Genomic DNA, 18,088 nt, shown 5'->3' on the forward strand with positions numbered 1-18,088 from the left:
CATTTCTGGCGATTTTTGATGGCCATCACGAAAGGACTTCGACTCACTTCGGTAGCTCGAAGTGCATCGAAGTCGTGTGATTTTCGAATCCAATCGAACTCACCTCGAAGTCACTTCGATTCGACGGCAACACTAGATCTGGCATGGCCTATCGTTCTGCTTTCAGCTGTCAAATAATTGTACTTATTTGTGCTCTGGGCCCATATGCCTTTGTCTCAAGGCACTTTGACTCTGAGGGCACTTAGCCCCATGCGCGCTTGTTCCCATGCCGCTTTCCACTATGCCCCATGAAACGAGAAAACGGTTGCCAATTTGTGGTGCAGGCGCGTCAATAACGGGGCTCGAGTAGGGTGACAGCCGCCTTCATGACGCCATCATGCTTGATTTTCCAAACGCTGGGTTTGTCTTTATGCATGGTTTGTCCGACTTTGCTATTCAACCCGTGGTTTTTATACAACTTAGATTTCCATAGACGACTCGGTTTCTGCGCGCCTATCACCCGTGAACCTCAGCGATGACTGTAAATCCAACTACGCACATGTTATGGCTGTATTCAACAGCGACGACAGTATCGCGGGAAAGAATCACTTACGTTCGCGGTAGACGCGGACACGATCAGACGACAATAAGGATCATCGTTGAGGAAGGGCCCGAGTGCGGTATGATGAGGTAGGTGGCTTTTCAATCGTACCTTCGCGACATAAACCCACCTTTGATTCGTGCAGATCTCTTCAGAGCTGAACGGCACCTCGGTAAGCACAATAACGAGTCCCATCCGTTCTATGATATTCGACACGCTCATCCCGGCAAAAGCTACACCCCCACTGTGTCCCATTTTCCTCCGTCGAGAGGGGGTTGCGGTTAGCCGATAGCAGTGTGAGAACAAGCGGGACTGCGGAATGACGGGGAGGGCTCAGAGATGATGAGAAGAGGGAGGTTACGGCGACGAGGGCAATTGTGAGGGGTATGGCGGGCATTCTGGCTCCTGACAGCGAAGAAGTGAACCGGAGGAGGTAGAGGTGATAAGGTACGGAGGTTCGGACGTTGATGCATGATGGCTCATATACTTACTCTTGCCGTTTAGTTTCCACTAAGTCACGAATTTGACTCATAACCACCTCTCCCAAACTGCACCCATCCGAGGAGCAACCCAACTCTACGTCGATGTTCCGAATGGTGGTTCGGTGGACAGCATCCGCCCAAGATAGGGAGTATCGCCACAACAACCTAGAGATGGCCTCTTCCTAAAGATTATTGAGGAGTTAGCCAATGCTCTTCAGGATGATACACCCACATTACAGACATGCTACCATGCCGCAAATACATCTTTCAACCTGTTGACCTTAGTCCTCTTACCTCTATAGTCGCTTCGTTGCCGCCATCCAGTCATCTGCGCGCCTTCCAGATGATATACCGAGGCTTTCGGATTACGTTTAGAATCTCAGCCATACCATCTTTCGCCGACACTCACGTTCTGTGGGTGCTGGAGAGACTTCAGTATTTTTCGATTGTCAGCATGGATAATCAATTATTAAAAACGTTCGTCCCATTTCCCCTTTTCTTATCAATTGCCGACGCTTACTACCCAACAGACCTCGATTTTTCAGATCTAAGAATACTAAACTCATTTGTTATTGTTAACCGTAAACCCACAATTGAAGAACATGTCTGCACAACAGCATTTGTCGTTCTTTAGGTCGAATCTAGCTTCTATTCCCAAGCCGGGTTCCGGAGAAGTTCTCGTGACAGTCCAGACGGCAGCGCTCAGCCCCTGAGATCGGAGGCTCCAGAAATATGCCTTGAGAAATACCCCGTTGTCTTCGGAGTGCATGTTACGCAAACACACCTATTGTCATTCTCGGCCGTGGTAGTTCTGTTGAACAATTTGGTACGCGTTCATGACGACACTTGCCTCACAATTTGCTCATATTGAAATTCGTCAGCCGTTCAACTGGTTAAACTTTTCGGATTGTCGCCAATAATCACCACCGCCTCACTCAGACACATCGACTTACCTAAACCACTGGGCGCTACAACCGTCATCGATCACAACGCTCAGACTCAGATCCGACGAGAGCCCTGCCAAATACGTTCGAATCGACGATTTCAATAAATTTAGAGTTGAATACACGTCCTGCAAGGTCCCTGGCCATATGCTGAATTCAGTTTCCATGGCCCTCAGGCCCAGCTTGAGACGGAGATTGCCGTCGAGATGCATTCCCCGCATAACCCACACTTATTAGACATGTGCATGAGGCCTCTGGGGAAAACACGATGCATAGTCCAAGATAACGATCTTCGTCGCTTATCACAAAACATAGCTATTTAACATCGTCACAACTGTGCATTTTCCAACGCATGCCCCCTTGTTCAAGACAATGCCGCCTGCACCTTCTACCTTAAACCGTGTTGTCGCCTATTATCAGACACAGTACCATGGTGGCAAGTACTATTCCCCAACGCCGTTGACACCTGTCGTTACCCATCTCATCGTCGCTGCATTCCACCTATTTGCCGATAAAGATGGTAACAAGTTGATCCACCTCAACGATGTCTCCCCCGAGGACTCTACCTTCACGCAGATGTGGGCTGACGTCGCACAAATGCAGGAAAGCGGCGTCAAGGTGATGGGCATGTTGGGTGGAGCAGCTGCGGGATCGTATGCAAATCTGGCTAGCGACTTTGACGATTACTACCAGCTGCTTTCAACGTGCATAACAAAGTAAGTCTTTCTTATACCCAATGTGCACTTGAGGACGATAGTGAGATTTGATCACGTTGTTATCTAGTCACGGACTCGATGGATTCGATCTCGACATTGAAGAACCCGACAGCCTCGCCAATATCGTAAAGCTCATCCAGAAACTCAGGTCGGACTTTGGCGAAGATTTCATTATCACCTTGGCCCCTGTAGCTAGCGCGCTAAAAGGCGGGAAGGATCCTTTCAGTGGTATCACCTACAGCGACCTTGAGAAGAATTACGGCGATTCCATCGACTGGTATAACACTCAATTCTACTCGGGCTTCGGGTCGATGAAGGATACGACAGATTACGACGCCATTGTAACGGGTTGTCCATTGGACCCAAGCAGGTTAGTAGCTGGCATCCTTACGAACAAAGACAATGGCAATGGGTGGGTGGAGTTGGATACTGTCAAGTCAACGGTGCAGCAGTTATTGCAGCAGTACAGTCGATTCGGAGGGATAGCAGGTTGGGAGTATTTCAATTCGGAACCGGATCCGAACAAGCCTTGGACATGGGCAACGGTGATGAAGGTGGCGATGGTTAATTGGAAGGAGGTCCTTGCGTTGAAGTCTTCTGATGCCACTAGCGAATCTTCAACCACACAAAGTGTCACAGATGTCTCCGACGCACAGCACCACTTTAACTGAGTTACGCACTTCTGTCAAGCTACCAATAAAATTTAACCTCTGGGCTAACAATCCGCGCCTACTACTCCGATGAAATAATGTAATCTTCATTGGTATCGTTGCGTTTTTGGGTGTTTCCAAATCGATGGTGTGGAAATATGAAGAAAAAAAACAGCAGCAACAAGTTTTTTAGTGTGTACCAATTTAAAAAAAAATTCTACTCCGCCATGCGGGACGAAAGTGGGGGCTGCAACTTTAGGGGCAATGCCAATTTGGTTTTGCCACATTTAGAGGTAGAGTGACTATTGTAACATGTATGAATTCAGTGGGGATCAACTAAAAACGAGAATCATATGTATACCTGGAGGAACTTCAAAGTGTCCATAGAAGGAGAGTAGAACAGGAGGCAAGTAATTGGAGGTTTAGTGTTTGGAAGTCCGGTCTCGTGACTGGAAAAAAACCGTAACCACCAAGACCGCAAAAGACCGGACCTGTGGTTACGGTCTTTTATTTTTGAGATGTTAAGACCGCAAAAAAACCGGTTAACGTGAACCGGTCTTAACCGGTGTGGACCGGTCTTTTGTAGCCCCTTAAATACCCTTTAAAACACACCCAAGAACATACAATTTGGTAAAGAATTGAGAGAGATATGAATTAAATTGTAAAATATTTTTGGAAATAGTAGATGTACCAGACTTATTTTATAGAAACACCAATTCCTAACCGAATTTAACGTTCTTGGGCTCGTTTTAAAGCCAGTAGACATGTTAATAAATTTACCAATTCATAATTTTAAAATATTAGCCTAAAGACCAATCATAGACCGGTTAAAACTGATGCAGACTGAAACTGGTCTAAAGACCACAAAAGACCGCGTGGTCTTTTGCGGTCCAGTCCAGTCTTTTTGACTTCTGGGAAAAGGGTAGACCGGTTACGGTTACGGTTAAAGCCCCTGGGCATCAAAAGACTGGACCAGACCAGACTTTCAAACACTATGGAGGTTAGAAGTACCATCATCAGAAAAAACTCTGTTATATTACTTATAAAGAGAGGTATATGGGTGAAAGCAAATGATAGATAAGACGTCAAGAAGTTGAAAAACTAAGTATCACCATCAAATCACCATAACACAAAAAATACCAGATCGCCACAAGAAGACTTGATAAAAAACATGTAGTCAGGACAGTTTGGGATGAAACAATAGGCCAAGTGCATATCCATCGATTCCTGCGAAAATCTGTGTCGGTGTATCCAGTGTGATGGCCAAGCATGTCTCGGAATAGCCCCTCCCAGCTAGAGAGTTTTTGGCATCAACATTGCCTGCGACGTTGAGCTGGAAGATGTATCCAATGTTAGCAAAGAAGGCCACTTGATTACTGGCCACAACACACATATGTCAGTCACTATGTCACATACCAAACATGGTAGCCAGATGTGACAATCACTCGTAAAACATGGGCTAGCCGGCCCAGCCAGTCTTTCTACAATATCCCTTTACCCACGGACCGGCCAGAGCCTCTCAAAATGCCCCACAGGTGCCTATCCCTCTGCAGTTGCTACTCTGATGGTAGTGTTCTGTCTGGTCTGCGGGATGCCTGTTCCTCCACAGTCACTAGGCTCTGACGGTAGTGTTCTGTCTGGTCCACAGCCACCACATTAGCCTTGCTCTGTTGGCATTGCACTAATGGTTCAGCCATTCTTACAATCAAAAGGGGTGGCCATGTGCATCTCCCTGAGGCAACTAGGCTCCTATGGTGGGGTTTTGTATGCCCCGCAGGCCTCTTTCACAGCCACTTCCAAAACCATTTGCCCGCTTTTGCCACTTTTGAAAGCAGAAACACTTTCACGCTTTCAAAAGTGGTAAAAGCGGTTGAAAGCGGATTTGTGATTCTACTGATGTAGGCAACAAAAACACCCTCAACGGAACTAGTGGAGTGCTTGAAGTAGGTCCCTTCCCAGGACCAAAGGTAAAACTGCTCTGGATTATCAGCGAGATATTCAACAAGGACCTCGCATTGATAATCTGGCATGGTCTTTTCGAAACTGGCATATCCCTGGTCTATGGAATAGTAGCGATTGCCATCGGGATTGATGAGGTAAATCCTGTTAGGAAGACAAGGAGTTTGTCGTTGATAAGCTTGTGCTGGCATTCAAAACCTATTAATCTAGTTGAATGAGTGTGCATCAGTCTTCATGTATGGTACTCATTGGTATCAACTCACCTGTGTGGGTAGAAGGGGTGACTTAAATATGTAAAAAAAAGTCAGTAACTATTCATATAGCTGCCAGCTGAGTGATCGGACCGTCCTCCTGGTGGACAGAACAAAAATACACTGCCCATGACTCACGAGATGCAGAAGTCTAAAATGGAAAAGATTAGGCTCTGTTCGGCAATGAGAATACAGTCGTATTCTCATTTTGATGGCAGACAGTATTATTCCCACCATGCCAAATCAGGTAGCCGCAACACATGCAAAGCTACCTCACATTGATTTCACTCCGCAGCAGGTGCGGGATTGGTTGATTAGTGGCATTATTGTACTTCAATTTACTTCACATTTGTCTCGAATATATCCAACATTGAATCTCCACTATTAAGATGGGTACAAAGGATTAAATAAGAAATATAGTAATATAAAGTAATATTAGAATAATTAAAATAGCTCATCAAAATTCAAATATGTGATTTTAATATACCCAGTATTCAGAATATGCACAATACTTCAAGATACTCTTCAAAAAAAAACGCCAGCTTAAATTAGGTTGTGATCAATATGCATATTTTATATTTAAGAATCTAAGATAGGAACTGCATGCTGGAACACCAATAATTATGTGCAGAAATAATAAATAAAAGATCTCCATATAATATATCATATTCATATAAAGTGTGAGGTAGCTATCCATGTGCCACGGCTACATGATTTGGCATGGTGGGAATAATACCGTCTGCCATCAAAATGAGAATATGACCATATTCTCGTTGCCGAACAGAGCCTTACCAAGTGGGCGGTTCCCAGCCAAGTGTCATGTGTGAGCCTCATCATAGGACTGCCATCGATGCATGTGAGAGAGTGCAGGTATTGCTATCGGTATATGGCAACGCCAAAGAGTGGGGTAAGGAACAAGAGGTGTTTGATTCACCTATCATGGACATAGGGTTCCCACAGGTGGGGGCAGGGATTTCCCAAGGATTTCCTGACTTATACTCTGTCCTCCCTATCTTCTTGTTCCTCAACTGCCGTGTGTAGTTACATTAATATACTTCAATTTTGAATAAAGCTAATGGAACAGGTGATTTCTGGCTGAGTGAGCAAGGTAAACACATTGCGCTTTTGGCAATCATGACCAAGAAACATGTGACCCGAATTGCCGCACTTTCAATGTCTTGGAGATGTCTTCGACCTCAAACCAACATTGTAATTGATTTTGATTCCATAGAATCCAAAATCAGTATCTGTCCAGTGACGAGCCTAAGCGTAAATCAGCCTGATTCTTTGGCGTTGTGACAATCCAATACCATTACCAATCAATTGAATAGCGTCGACTGGTAGCAACATCAGCAAAACCTGATTTTCACATGTAGACAGGTACAGTGCTTCCGCTGACATCATCATTTCCCATAGTTACGCACCAAGCTGGCTGGATGCCCTAGAGTGCCACAGCCCTGTGTGGGCATAAGCTTGTGCTATACAGCACTGCAGAGACTTGTGCCGTTACTATAGGGTGCTATAGAGGGGCCTCCACTTTCTACCCAGCCCTGATAGGGAGTTAAATTTTTCTGCATTGTTCAGTAGCATTGACAGGTTGGTAGAGGGCTGTATATAGACAAAGGCATGCTCAAAAACCCAGCCTAATAAATATATTGGCAATGAACTTGAACTATGAAGTGTCTAACATATTTGGAACTGTATATGGTGCTGTTGAGTGAGTAACAAATGTTAAGCTGAGTAAGCATGAAGGGTCAAGGTGGTGAGAGTGATGGCAAAAAAGTCAGATTTTTGCCATCATTCCCACATGCAAAACACAAGTAATATGGTCAAGTGACTTCCCATTCATGGTGGCATGACTTATCAACTTCTTTCATTTCGTCGAAATTTAATTGCTTCAAGTTCAACATACCTATGGTGCACCAGACTTAGTCACCACCACTTTTGTACAAATAAATTTCCAGGCCGAAAACTTCACCTTTTTCTTATCCATCTGGTAGAAACGTTCCTTTTAGCCAGCTGATAAAAACTACCAGACTGATTTTTATTTACTTCAAAACTGACGGAGATAAAATATTTCAGTACCTCTGATTTGGCTGCCTTATGTAATATTATATTTATATGGAAGGTAGGTCTATATATGGACGTGTTAGGGTCCATCTAATCAATCAAACTGTCTTGCAAGAGACTCTGGAACTCGTCGGTGAGACGTGTATTTCCTGGAGCTGAATGCTTTGACTTTGAATTGAGCATCACGAGCGGATAGCCCACCTTGGTGAGCATCCATCCACCAATACATTCAATGTTCCCATTTGCGAACCGTGTCAAGCGCAACCACATCCATAGCCTTCGGCAAATTATCTTGCAAGCCCTGGAAGGTGTAGTCACAGTTTTCATGCAGCCATCGTTTGACTGCACCCCAGAAAAATTCAATGTAATTCAGTGAAATTTTGGGAGAAAGATGCAAAGATGGCCCAATTCCTCAATGACTTCCTGAACAAGCGACCTCTGGGCTTTGAAGTCAGGCTGGAGCTCAAGGATCCATTTTGCACAGCACAGATTAGATGCACAGTCACCTTTGCATTGCATGCAAAGTTTATCCTTCCAAAGTCCTCTCTCGATGAGGACTTGTCGCATACCCTTTGGTTGATCTGGGAATTTGGAGTGATTTGGTGGAAAAATCATTGGTTGATCAAAACTCTGTCCATCACGAATAAAACATATCGCATGCATATGCGCCTGCTTTCCGCCTGGGTGAAGATTCATCCAAGAGACCAAGAGGGCGTCTTCTGCATAAGCAGAATGGCCCTGAGAGTTGTCAACGACGATAAGTGCTTGATATCCTGGTCCATGAGCACGTTCAAATGCAGGGATAATTTTTTCACGAAGCTGAACTGAAGTCAATCATCTCGTGCAATGCAGCTCAAATGTGGAAAGCTCACCTGTTTCACAAATAATTCACCTGTCCAATATCCCTCATAATTTTTCCCATATTCCATTGTCTGCTCTGCATCTGTGAGATACCCCTTCGTCGCACAAATTACTCCGGAAACGTGGATTCCGCGTCCCACGCCTTTCTTCTTCAACGCATGTTCGCTGTTAAGGACCCAGCTCTTCTTTTTTCCATCATTCTGCTGTACTGTCATCTCGTCGTGTGGGACAAGAACCAACCGTGTTTCAACATAATTTGCGGGTTGTTTCTCAAGCTCTTTCCCAACCTCACCAATGGTATATTCCACCAATCAACTTCTGTATCGCTCCATGGCTGGGAGAAAGACATCCTGTCAATATTCCACAACATCGGGCCACTTGTGGCCATCGTAATAGAGCGCTTTTTTGTGCTCTGTGAATCGGAAACCTTCCTTGTGCAGGAACTGACGTGCGGTCTCCAAGGTAATGCCTTTCCCAACCTTGCGATACTGAACGTGAGGGAATAGTTCCATTTCCATGTATTTCTTCAATCCTCGCGGCATCTCCTCGTCAACCACCTGGCAGATATATTTCTCTGCAGCGGTTGGTATCAATTTCGCTTTCACAAACTCAGTCAGCTTTGCGGGATCCACGGACCATTTGTTTGATCTCAAATATGATCTGAGCTTTGCACGGACAGCCAGATCATCAAGAAGGGAATAAACTTTCCCATGTGCACCACAAGAAGACTCCGGCAACTCTCTTTTTGCCACCCACTTCCTGACCCATCGACGGACAAGTCTGCCACCCCAGTTTGCTGCGAAACCTTGACTTTCGGCAGCCCTTTCTGACACTTCGATGTGTTTCCTCCCATTATGCAGAACCATGTGTAAGTGTGACTGTATGACTCGAGCTCGATACTCTTGAAGACTGTTCCTTCCCGTGTCGAAAACTTTCTTTTTCCAAGACACGATAAGCTTCTCTATTGCACTCAGCGCTTGCTTCAACTCGAGTGCCACTTCAAGCCTTCGCCTCTTCCATGCAACCTGAATGGGAACAGCATGGCATTGTCGTTTAAGAGGTGGAGGGTTTGGGACACGAAAAGGGCCCTCAAAAACATCCTCCCATTCCGAGTTCTCGTGAGTGACGTTGCTGGTGCAACTGGCATTTCCTGATCCTTCAATTTCTGCATGATCCACTGCATCTCTGACCTCAACTCCGGCCTGAAGAATCCTTTCCATTTCTTCATCAACATCTTCCTCGACATTGGATATATAGCCGGTGAAGACCTCGTCCGTGATGACAGCAGATGTGTCAGGATCCTTCTGGGGCACCGAGCTTGACGTGGACTTGGCAGATGCAACGTGTTCTTCATGTTCATCAACATGCTGTAAGTGTTCTTTGCATTCTTTGCATTCATCGACACACTCTAACCCCTGTGCTCTTTCTTCAACAACCTTTGGTGTGCTGAAAAAAGCACGCATCATAGCAGCACCTTGGCTGACTTCTTTGTGAGCAAGTTCCCCATTTGTGTGAATGACCACGGCTTACCTTTTTCTTGTTATTTTATCCTTTTCAGCCTTTTTCCGTGCCATCTCCTGATGCCTCCTCTGCATCCGTTCACCTTGTCCATTATACCTGAATCCATGACTTTGTTCTGCTCGTTTCCACTCCTTTGCAGTTATCTTAACACTGCTTATCTTCTCATATGGGGTGAGTTCCAGCTCTTGCAGCAAATGCATCTCGTGCTCAATTTCCTTCCGCAAGCTTTCCACCAATTCTTCCCCTTCCAACTCATCAACATCATCACCACTTGAATCACTTTCCTCTTCTGTATCACTGAAATCCGAGTCGCTGTCATCCGAGTCGGACACAAGGGGGTGATTGTTCACACCACCTGTCCATGCTGTCACTTCGATGTCCGAATCTGGATCCGTCGCATTGGAAGCATTGGGCACGTTGAATTCGGTATCTAGACGTTTCTGAGCTTTAACTTTTCATGTGTTTGCAACTGATGTCTTCTTCGACTTGCTTTTGTAGGGCATTTTAGGGAGTAAATAGCTTAAAAACACATCTGATATATCTAATTGGGTTGCACACGTGTATTTCAGCCTCCTTTTGGCCCAAATTGTGGTCTAAATTTCTTCCCCCAAAATTTTGAAAAATTTCCGCAGCCAAATTGGCCACTGTACAAAATTAGCGGTGACTAAGTCTGGTGCACCATACCCTAAACCACCATGTGACTTGTTCACTTTCCAAAAATCAAGAAATTTGTAAGTTGCACCATTCTTTCTTTCCTCAAACATCACCACCGCCTTTTCGCACATTGTCTTTGCCTGACCCAACCACTCAAACCTCAAGAAATAAGGTAAGTAATTGTCCATGGCTCAGCACTGACATATGATACTCTACTTAGGTACACTGTGACTATGCCTCTCGATGACACCCTCTTGATGTTGTGTGCCCCTCCTCTCATTGATGGATGTGGGCTGACTCGGGAAGGATTTGGGTTGGAATCAAGGGCTCAGGATGCATGAGGGGAGGTGAACACATGTTGCTGGCACCTGCCTGCAACGACCTACAGGCCACAAGGTGAGCATGTCCTATGCCCTATTCTTTGTGACATGCCATTTACCTAACCTCCTTGCACAGAATGGGTCACAACACTGCAGCCACAGTCACCTTGCAGGTATAACAAAGTGAGTCCACATGTCTACACCACCACCACCATTATTTTACTTGCAATTTCTTGCTATCGTTACATTAGACTCTCTTGCCACAGTACTATGTAGAGTATTAGGGTATGTAGCACTATAATGTAGTAGTGTAGACAATAAACTCATTTTTCATAACACCACTTTTGCATAAAAATCCTGCAATATGGTATTAAAATGAGCAAAAAATACCCCCCCCTCTAGCAATCTGCAGACACCAGGGGTTGCTACTGAGGGCTGCAGATCTGCTCTATGATTCTAGGGAGCACTATGTAGTAGCCATGTGTTTCTATGTAGGGCTGCATAGAATGTGCAGGTGACTGCAAAGGTGATACCCCTTTCTATGGTGCTATGGCACTGCACAGCCCTGCCATGTGCTGCTTAGCTCACCCAGGTTTTGCTGATGAATATTTGTGCTCTCCCACATGCATTGACAGCAGCCCTATGCCAGTGGTGAGGTTCACACATGACACTTGGCTGGGATCCGCCCGATTGATAATCTTTTCTATTTTAGAGTTCTGCATCTCATGGGCAGTGTATTTTCACACTTACGGTTTTGTCCACCAGGAGGACGGTCTGCTCACTCAGCTGGCATTTATATGAATAGTCCTGAATTTTTTTACATATCTAACTCACGCCTTCTACCCACACAAGTGAGTTGATACCGATGAGTACCATTGCATAATGCGCACTCATCCAACTGGATTGATAGGTTTCGAATGCCAGTGCGCAAACTTATCAACGAAAGACTCCTTGTCTTCCTGACAGGATTTACCTCATCGATCCCCAAGGTCGCTACTATTCCATATACGAGGGAATTGCCAGTTTCGAAAAGACCGAGCCAGACTTACAATGCGAGGTCATTGTTGAATATCTCGCCGATAACCCAGAGCAGTTTTACCTTCAGTCCTGGGAAGGGACCTACTTTGAGTACTTTGGTTCCGGTGTCCTCATTGCCAGTTTCAACAAGTCTATTATACCCAATGCCATACTATTCACTCTACTAGATGTTGCCGGCATCAAGGACACTTTCGTATTCTGTACTCCCTATGGGGTCTTCATTGTGCCCCAGCTCAAATCAGATCCCAACTTCGCTGACAGCAAGATACTTGTGGTCACAGCCCAGTCCGATTTGGTATGGATCAAGGTCAGCGAACCAGTTCTCTATGCAGTGATCACCAGCATCAACTACAATACCGATCCATCCGAGACCTCTATCACCAAGTTGCAACCAGAAATCGCGCTCTCAACAATGGTTCACAATGACTCCTCGTCGGATACCATCACCCAGAATCTTACATACTCCTACCTCGTCTCTGATGTCAGCACCTGGACTACCACAATCGGGGGATCATTGTCCACAAGAATATCTGGCAAAGTTGAAATACCTTTCCTTGCAGAAACCGGAGTGGAGACCACATACACTGTCAACACATCATACACATGGGGTGGCTCGACCACCCATGCCAAGACAGTGACATCGAGTTCAGCCATTGCCATTCCTCCGATGAAGAAGGTGGTGGCAACGATTTTAATCAAGAAGTCTATAATCGATATTCCTTTCACCTACACAAAGTCCATTTGGTATCGGAGCGGCAGGTATGAAGAAGTCATGAAGAGTGGTGTTTATCACAACATTGAGTTGTGGGGGGTGGATGTCCAAGTCGATGACTGGCATAAAATAGAAATATCTAAAACCGGTGAGTGAATCGAATCTCAATCATGAAAAAAAATCGATCATGCGCCCTCAGGTCCTATGTAGGCTCCAGCTTCGAAAACAATCCATTTCTGAAATGAATGTCATCAGAGATTTGATGGACGTGCATACGGTAACATACCTATTATCCCCAAATTATCCCTTTCCATATCTTCGTTCCCCAAGAGTGTCCTGTGCATGATGTAATGCATGTTCCAATAGTGTTGGCTTGTCTAATTAGAGGTGATCTTCTCATCATCGAACTTGTACATGGCTGCATGATTGATTGGAATGGAAACACGCTTGCATATGGAGGAACACAGCATCCATGATCTCTGTTATTTTTCAATGCCTAAGACTGCAAATTACACAGAGAAATATATGGCAACAGGGATCAGCCAGCTTCAAAATCATGGCTAACACCAATATTTGTACACTGCCGATTGATATGCCGAAATTAATTATTGTATATGTAACATAATATTGTTCAAAATCATCAAATATTTCCTATTTGTCCGATCCAAAGTGCCAATTCATCCTACAGCCCTACAATGCACGCCTCTCAGATCTCAGATCTCACTGTCATTCTGTCTCCCTGCAAGAAGGTTCACGTCACGTCGCGTCACTCCATATACCTCTGCTGACCACTCTTCACGTCGCATCAGGTCTACTGTGTTCTCACTCGACTTGGCAACAAAGGTCTCCAGGAAGCTTTTCATGAAACTCACTGACAATGAGTGATTGCCTGACTTACCCAACACTAATAGTGATGATGAGGAGGTTGACAAGGAAGCTCAACTATGAGAGCTTCGCAAGAAGTTTATCGGAGAGGTTGACCTTCCGGACAGTACATATTCTGATGTTTTCGAAGCATCACGCATCTCACGAAGGCTCTTAGATGAGGAACCTCTGCTCAAGGGGTCATAGTGCCAATCTGTGTTCTTTCCCACACAGCACAACAAGGTAAGCCATGTGTCTATCTCATGACTTTCTGGATGGCTGAGAAAAAGGACCTTTCAAAGCATTTCCACGACTGGAATAGCCACATGAATGACAACGAATGTCACTTTATCTCCCATGTTAGTGTTTGGAAGTCCGGTCTCATGACTGGAAAAAGACCGTAACCAGACCGGACCAAGACCGCAAAAAACCGGGCCTGCAGTCCGGTTTTTTTATTTTTGAGACCTAAAGACCGCAAAAAAACCGGTCTAAATGGACAGATCTTAACCGGTTAGGACCCGTTTTTTGTAGCCCACTAAATATCCTTCAAAACGCACCCAAGCACGTATTAATTGGTTCAGAATTGACAAAGATATAAATAAAAATGTAAAATTTCGTTAAAAATAGTAGATGTACAAGACTTTTTTTATAGAAACACCAATTCTCAACGGAATTTAACGTTCTTGGGCTCTTTTTAAAGCTACGAAACACGTTAACAAATTTACCGATTCATAATTTTAAAATATTGGCCAGAAAACCGGTCTTAAACCGGTTAAAACCGAAGAAGACCAAGACCAGTCTCTAGACCACAAAAAGACCGCAGACTGCGGTTTTTTGCGGTCCGGTTCAGTCTTTTGACTTCTGGGGAAAATGCGGACCGGTTACGGTTACGGTTAAAGCCCAGGGGCATCAAAAAACCAGACCAGACCGAACTTTTAAACACTATCCCATGTTGCTTTTCTCACTGCCTCTAACACTATTGCCATTGAAAGGCTTATCAAGTGAAGTTTAAGCAGCCGAGGCATGTTGCTTCTCAAGGACGGACCCAGGCCGGCACAAGTATCTCTTCGATGCAACCAAGATAATTCCTTGTGTCAAGCGCGAGGAGGACTGGGCTTTCAGGTGGATCTCGGAGCAAGAGTCAACATTCGCTGAGTGTCACTGTAAGATTCTTTGCAATAACATCCAGGGTGTGTTTTCTGCCACCGTTGTCCTCTCATATACTCAGTGGTTTCATAGGCATTATGAAGCTCGCTATTCATCGTCTCGCTCGTCGCGGAGGTGTGAAGTGTATTTTGGTCTTATCTATGAGGAGACCTGTGGTGTCCTGAAGATTTTCACTTTGTCACCTCTCCATTTCTAACTCTCTGCACTTAGGTCATTCATGACTCAGTAAAGTACACCGAACACACAAAGCAAACCACAGTGACAGTGCCGACATTGTGTACGCACCACAGACAGTGGTCTCAACTATTTTCCAGTATCTTCCTCAGTCACAACCTTCCTGTGTTGTGTAGTTCTATTTAGTTAATCACATTATGATTACTATGTAAAGGATGCTAACTAGTGTTTCAGAAGGAAGAGGAGTTTAATTAGTGCTTGGAAGTCTGGTCCAGTCTGGTCTTTTGTCAAAATTTGACAAGACCGGGACTGAGACCAGTCCTCACAGGTTGACGAACCTCAAAAAACTGGACTGAACCGACGTCAACCGGTTCAGTGCGGTTTTCGTCAGTTTTCATTGGTTGAAAGACCGGTCTCAACCAGTCTCAGTCTTAACTGGTTGAGACTGGTTGAGGACTGGTCTCGTAGTTACTGACATGGGGAAAACATGTATGTAATTTACTAAATATACAAGTACTACATGAGGGTGAACAACGAGGGGCAGGGGGGCAGGGGGAGCACTCGCGCATCCTTGTTATTGTCCATCGTCGCCCATCTCATATTCTTCACATCGTCTATCAGTCGTCCATCGTCGTGGTGGTCATCTGTTGTTGCTGCCATGTCACATTATCATCATCCACCTATCTCCATTGTCGTCGCATGGCCGTCATTGTGTGTTGTCAACACCAAAGGTGGCAGAGGGCAAGGGAGTGATGTGGCAGTGGTTGGCAGGTGTGACAATGGCTGCTGGGCATTGTGAGGATAAATAGGGGGACTGGTAGGGCTTACAATTTACTGTACTCACCATTTGATGTGCCACGTTGTCTCCATGCACCATCGACATAGCAGGTGCTCATTGTGCCGTGGTTATGGATGTTGTTGCTGAGCATCCAGTGCATGAGGTGGTGGTCGATGTGTGAGCAAACAGGTCGTTTAGCCCATCGCAGGTGCTCATGATGCGAATTGGTAGTCATGAAAGGTGGTGATGGTGACGGGGAAGGTGGTAGAAGTGTTTGTATTTGGGTTTGTATTTGGCTATGAGTTGTGTTTGCATTTGGTGTTTGTGTTTGGTTACAAGTTCCAGTTGAGACTGGTTAAACCGGTCTTTTGTCAGTCTTCACAGTCTTCAAATTTTCGAAATCGTGAGAGACCAAAGACTGGACTGCGGTTGCGGTCTTTGATGGTCCTGGGAATTTCAGGTCTTGGGCAGTCTTGGTCCAGTCCAGTCTCAGTCTTTTTTCAGTCTTGGGACTGGACTTCCAAGCACTAAGTTTAATATGTTTGAAGTGACTGGAGCTATGTAACTAGTGCTTGAAAGTCCAGTCCAGTCCGGTTTTTTGGCCCAAAATAAAAAGACCGAGACCTAGACTGGTCCACACAATCCCTAAAACGTCAAAGGACCAGAACAGAACCAGAAAAGACTAGTGTTTGAAAGTCTGGTTCGGTCTGGTTTTTTGATGCCCAGGGGCATTAACCGTAACCGTAACTGGTCTGCCTTTTCCCCAGAAGTCAAAAGACCAGACCGGACCACAAAAAACCACAGTCTGCAGTCTTTTTGTGGTCTATAGACTGGTTTCGGTCTGCATCAGTTTTAACCGGTTTATGACCGGTCTTTAGGCTAATATTTTAAAATTATGAATCGGTAAATTTATTAACATCTCTATTAGCTTCAAAACGAGCCCAAGAACGTCAAATTCCGTTAGGAATTGGTGCTTCTATAAAATAAGTCTGGTACATCTATTATTCCCAAAAGTAATTTACATTTTAATTCATATCTCTCTCGTTTTTTTTACCAAATCGTACGTTCTTGGGTGCGTTTTAAAGGGTATTTAAGGGGCTACAAAAGACCGGTCCAAACCGGTCAAGACCGGTTCACGTTAACCGGTTTTTTTGCGGTCTTAACATCTCACAAATAAAAGACCGTAAGTGCAGGTCCGGTCTTTTGCGGTCTTGGTCCAGTCTGGTTATGGTCTTTTTCCAGTCACGAGACTGGACTTCCAAACACTAGAAAAGACCAAGACTGTGGTCTTTTTCGGTCTTTGGTTACAACTGGTTCAAGACCGGTTTTTCAACTAAATAGGCTATAATATTTGGAATTGTGAGTCGGTAAATTTATTGAAATTCTTTGTAGCTTCAAAACGAGTGCAAGAACGTTAAATTCCGTTGAGAATTGATGTATCTACAAAAATACCAAGGTACATCTACTATTTTCATGAAATATTTTACTATTTTATATGTATCTTTGTCAGTTTTTGGCCTAAAAATATGATCTTAGGTGTGTTTTGAAGGGTTATTATGTAGGTACAAAAGACCGGTCCACCTTAACCAGTCTTTTTACAGTCTTTTAATCTCAAATCTGCAAGACCAAGACTGCAGGTCCAGTCTTTTGCAGTCTTGGTCCAGTCCAGTTGCAGTCTTTTTGCAGTCTTGAGACTGGACTTCCAAGCACTATATGTAACAACCTCGCAATCTTCATAATCAGTGGGCAAGCCAAATCATGCTGCAGAAGCAGTTGCAAACATGCTCAGTCTCAGAAGACTGAAATGCCACAGGAATGTTCCCTTCTGCTAAAATATGTCCGAGGTCGCTGATATAAATTCCTATGATCAACAAGATGAAGAAATCATTATGAAGATTCAATCACCTGTTTGTTGAGATTTGAGGGTCGGTTAGAAGAGTAGTGCCACATTGTCGGTAAGTTTCATGAAAAGCTTCTTGGAGACCTTTGTTGGTGAGTTAAATGAGAATACAGTTAGACCTGCTGCGATGTGAAGAGTGGTCAGCGGAAGTATATGGCATGACGCAATGCAATGCAAACCTTCTTGCTGGGGACAGAATTAGGACAGAATGGCTGTAGGGCAATTAAAACGAATCGGCGCTTTGACAAATAGGAAATATTTGATGATTTTAAACAATATTATGTTACATACTGTATGTAATCAGGTACCCGGTCACCCTGGGAAGCTGGCCATTGATTTTCTACACAGTTGAGACATAGACAATTAGCAATAGAATTTGTATTTCTAGGTAGCACTGGACATTACTTACACAACTGCACTGTTAAATCTTGAAAATGGCGAAGTGCG

At 44.6% G+C, this 18,088-nt stretch overlaps 7 protein-coding genes across 7 annotated transcripts; 3 read left to right on the forward strand and 4 right to left on the reverse strand.

The window, feature by feature from the left end:
* Window positions 1–458: 458 nt before the first annotated feature.
* LACBIDRAFT_329411 (uncharacterized protein) lies at window positions 459–1,831 on the reverse strand (the record flags this gene model as incomplete). Its single annotated transcript, XM_001883550.1, has 7 exons — window positions 459–518; window positions 593–824; window positions 1,072–1,244; window positions 1,357–1,358; window positions 1,472–1,483; window positions 1,583–1,618; window positions 1,654–1,831. 7 exons carry the CDS (start codon window positions 1,829–1,831, stop codon window positions 459–461), a joined length of 693 nt encoding a protein of 230 aa, XP_001883585.1.
* Window positions 1,832–2,378: 547 nt separating this feature from the next.
* LACBIDRAFT_236861 (glycoside hydrolase family 18 protein) lies at window positions 2,379–3,393 on the forward strand (the record flags this gene model as incomplete). Its single annotated transcript, XM_001883448.1, has 2 exons — window positions 2,379–2,722; window positions 2,790–3,393. 2 exons carry the CDS (start codon window positions 2,379–2,381, stop codon window positions 3,391–3,393), a joined length of 948 nt encoding a protein of 315 aa, XP_001883483.1.
* A 1,763-nt stretch (window positions 3,394–5,156) lies between these two features.
* LACBIDRAFT_329413 (uncharacterized protein) lies at window positions 5,157–5,906 on the reverse strand (the record flags this gene model as incomplete). The annotated part of the gene is made up of 4 exons (XM_001883551.1): window positions 5,157–5,426; window positions 5,595–5,615; window positions 5,721–5,733; window positions 5,860–5,906. 4 exons carry the CDS (start codon window positions 5,904–5,906, stop codon window positions 5,157–5,159), a joined length of 351 nt encoding a protein of 116 aa, XP_001883586.1.
* Window positions 5,907–7,881: 1,975 nt separating this feature from the next.
* Window positions 7,882–10,397, reverse strand: LACBIDRAFT_329414 (uncharacterized protein; the record flags this gene model as incomplete). Its single annotated transcript, XM_001883552.1, has 6 exons — window positions 7,882–7,994; window positions 8,222–8,471; window positions 8,525–8,721; window positions 8,962–9,959; window positions 10,044–10,331; window positions 10,387–10,397. The coding sequence occupies 6 exons, from the start codon at window positions 10,395–10,397 to the stop codon at window positions 7,882–7,884; spliced, it is 1,857 nt and encodes a 618-aa protein (XP_001883587.1).
* Window positions 10,398–10,974: 577 nt separating this feature from the next.
* LACBIDRAFT_302582 (uncharacterized protein) lies at window positions 10,975–11,187 on the forward strand (the record flags this gene model as incomplete). The annotated part of the gene is made up of 2 exons (XM_001883449.1): window positions 10,975–11,084; window positions 11,145–11,187. 2 exons carry the CDS (start codon window positions 10,975–10,977, stop codon window positions 11,185–11,187), a joined length of 153 nt encoding a protein of 50 aa, XP_001883484.1.
* Window positions 11,188–11,890: 703 nt separating this feature from the next.
* Window positions 11,891–12,914, forward strand: LACBIDRAFT_329415 (uncharacterized protein; the record flags this gene model as incomplete). Its single annotated transcript, XM_001883450.1, has 2 exons — window positions 11,891–11,931; window positions 11,975–12,914. 2 exons carry the CDS (start codon window positions 11,891–11,893, stop codon window positions 12,912–12,914), a joined length of 981 nt encoding a protein of 326 aa, XP_001883485.1.
* A 2,755-nt stretch (window positions 12,915–15,669) lies between these two features.
* Window positions 15,670–15,976, reverse strand: LACBIDRAFT_302585 (uncharacterized protein; the record flags this gene model as incomplete). The annotated part of the gene is made up of 2 exons (XM_001883553.1): window positions 15,670–15,746; window positions 15,808–15,976. The coding sequence occupies 2 exons, from the start codon at window positions 15,974–15,976 to the stop codon at window positions 15,670–15,672; spliced, it is 246 nt and encodes an 81-aa protein (XP_001883588.1).
* Window positions 15,977–18,088: the final 2,112 nt, after the last annotated feature.

The sequence above is a fragment of the Laccaria bicolor genome, genomic scaffold (genome assembly GCF_000143565.1).
Source record: "Laccaria bicolor S238N-H82 LACBIscaffold_21 genomic scaffold, whole genome shotgun sequence".
In the NCBI taxonomy this organism is placed as follows: Eukaryota; Fungi; Basidiomycota; class Agaricomycetes; order Agaricales; family Hydnangiaceae; genus Laccaria; species Laccaria bicolor.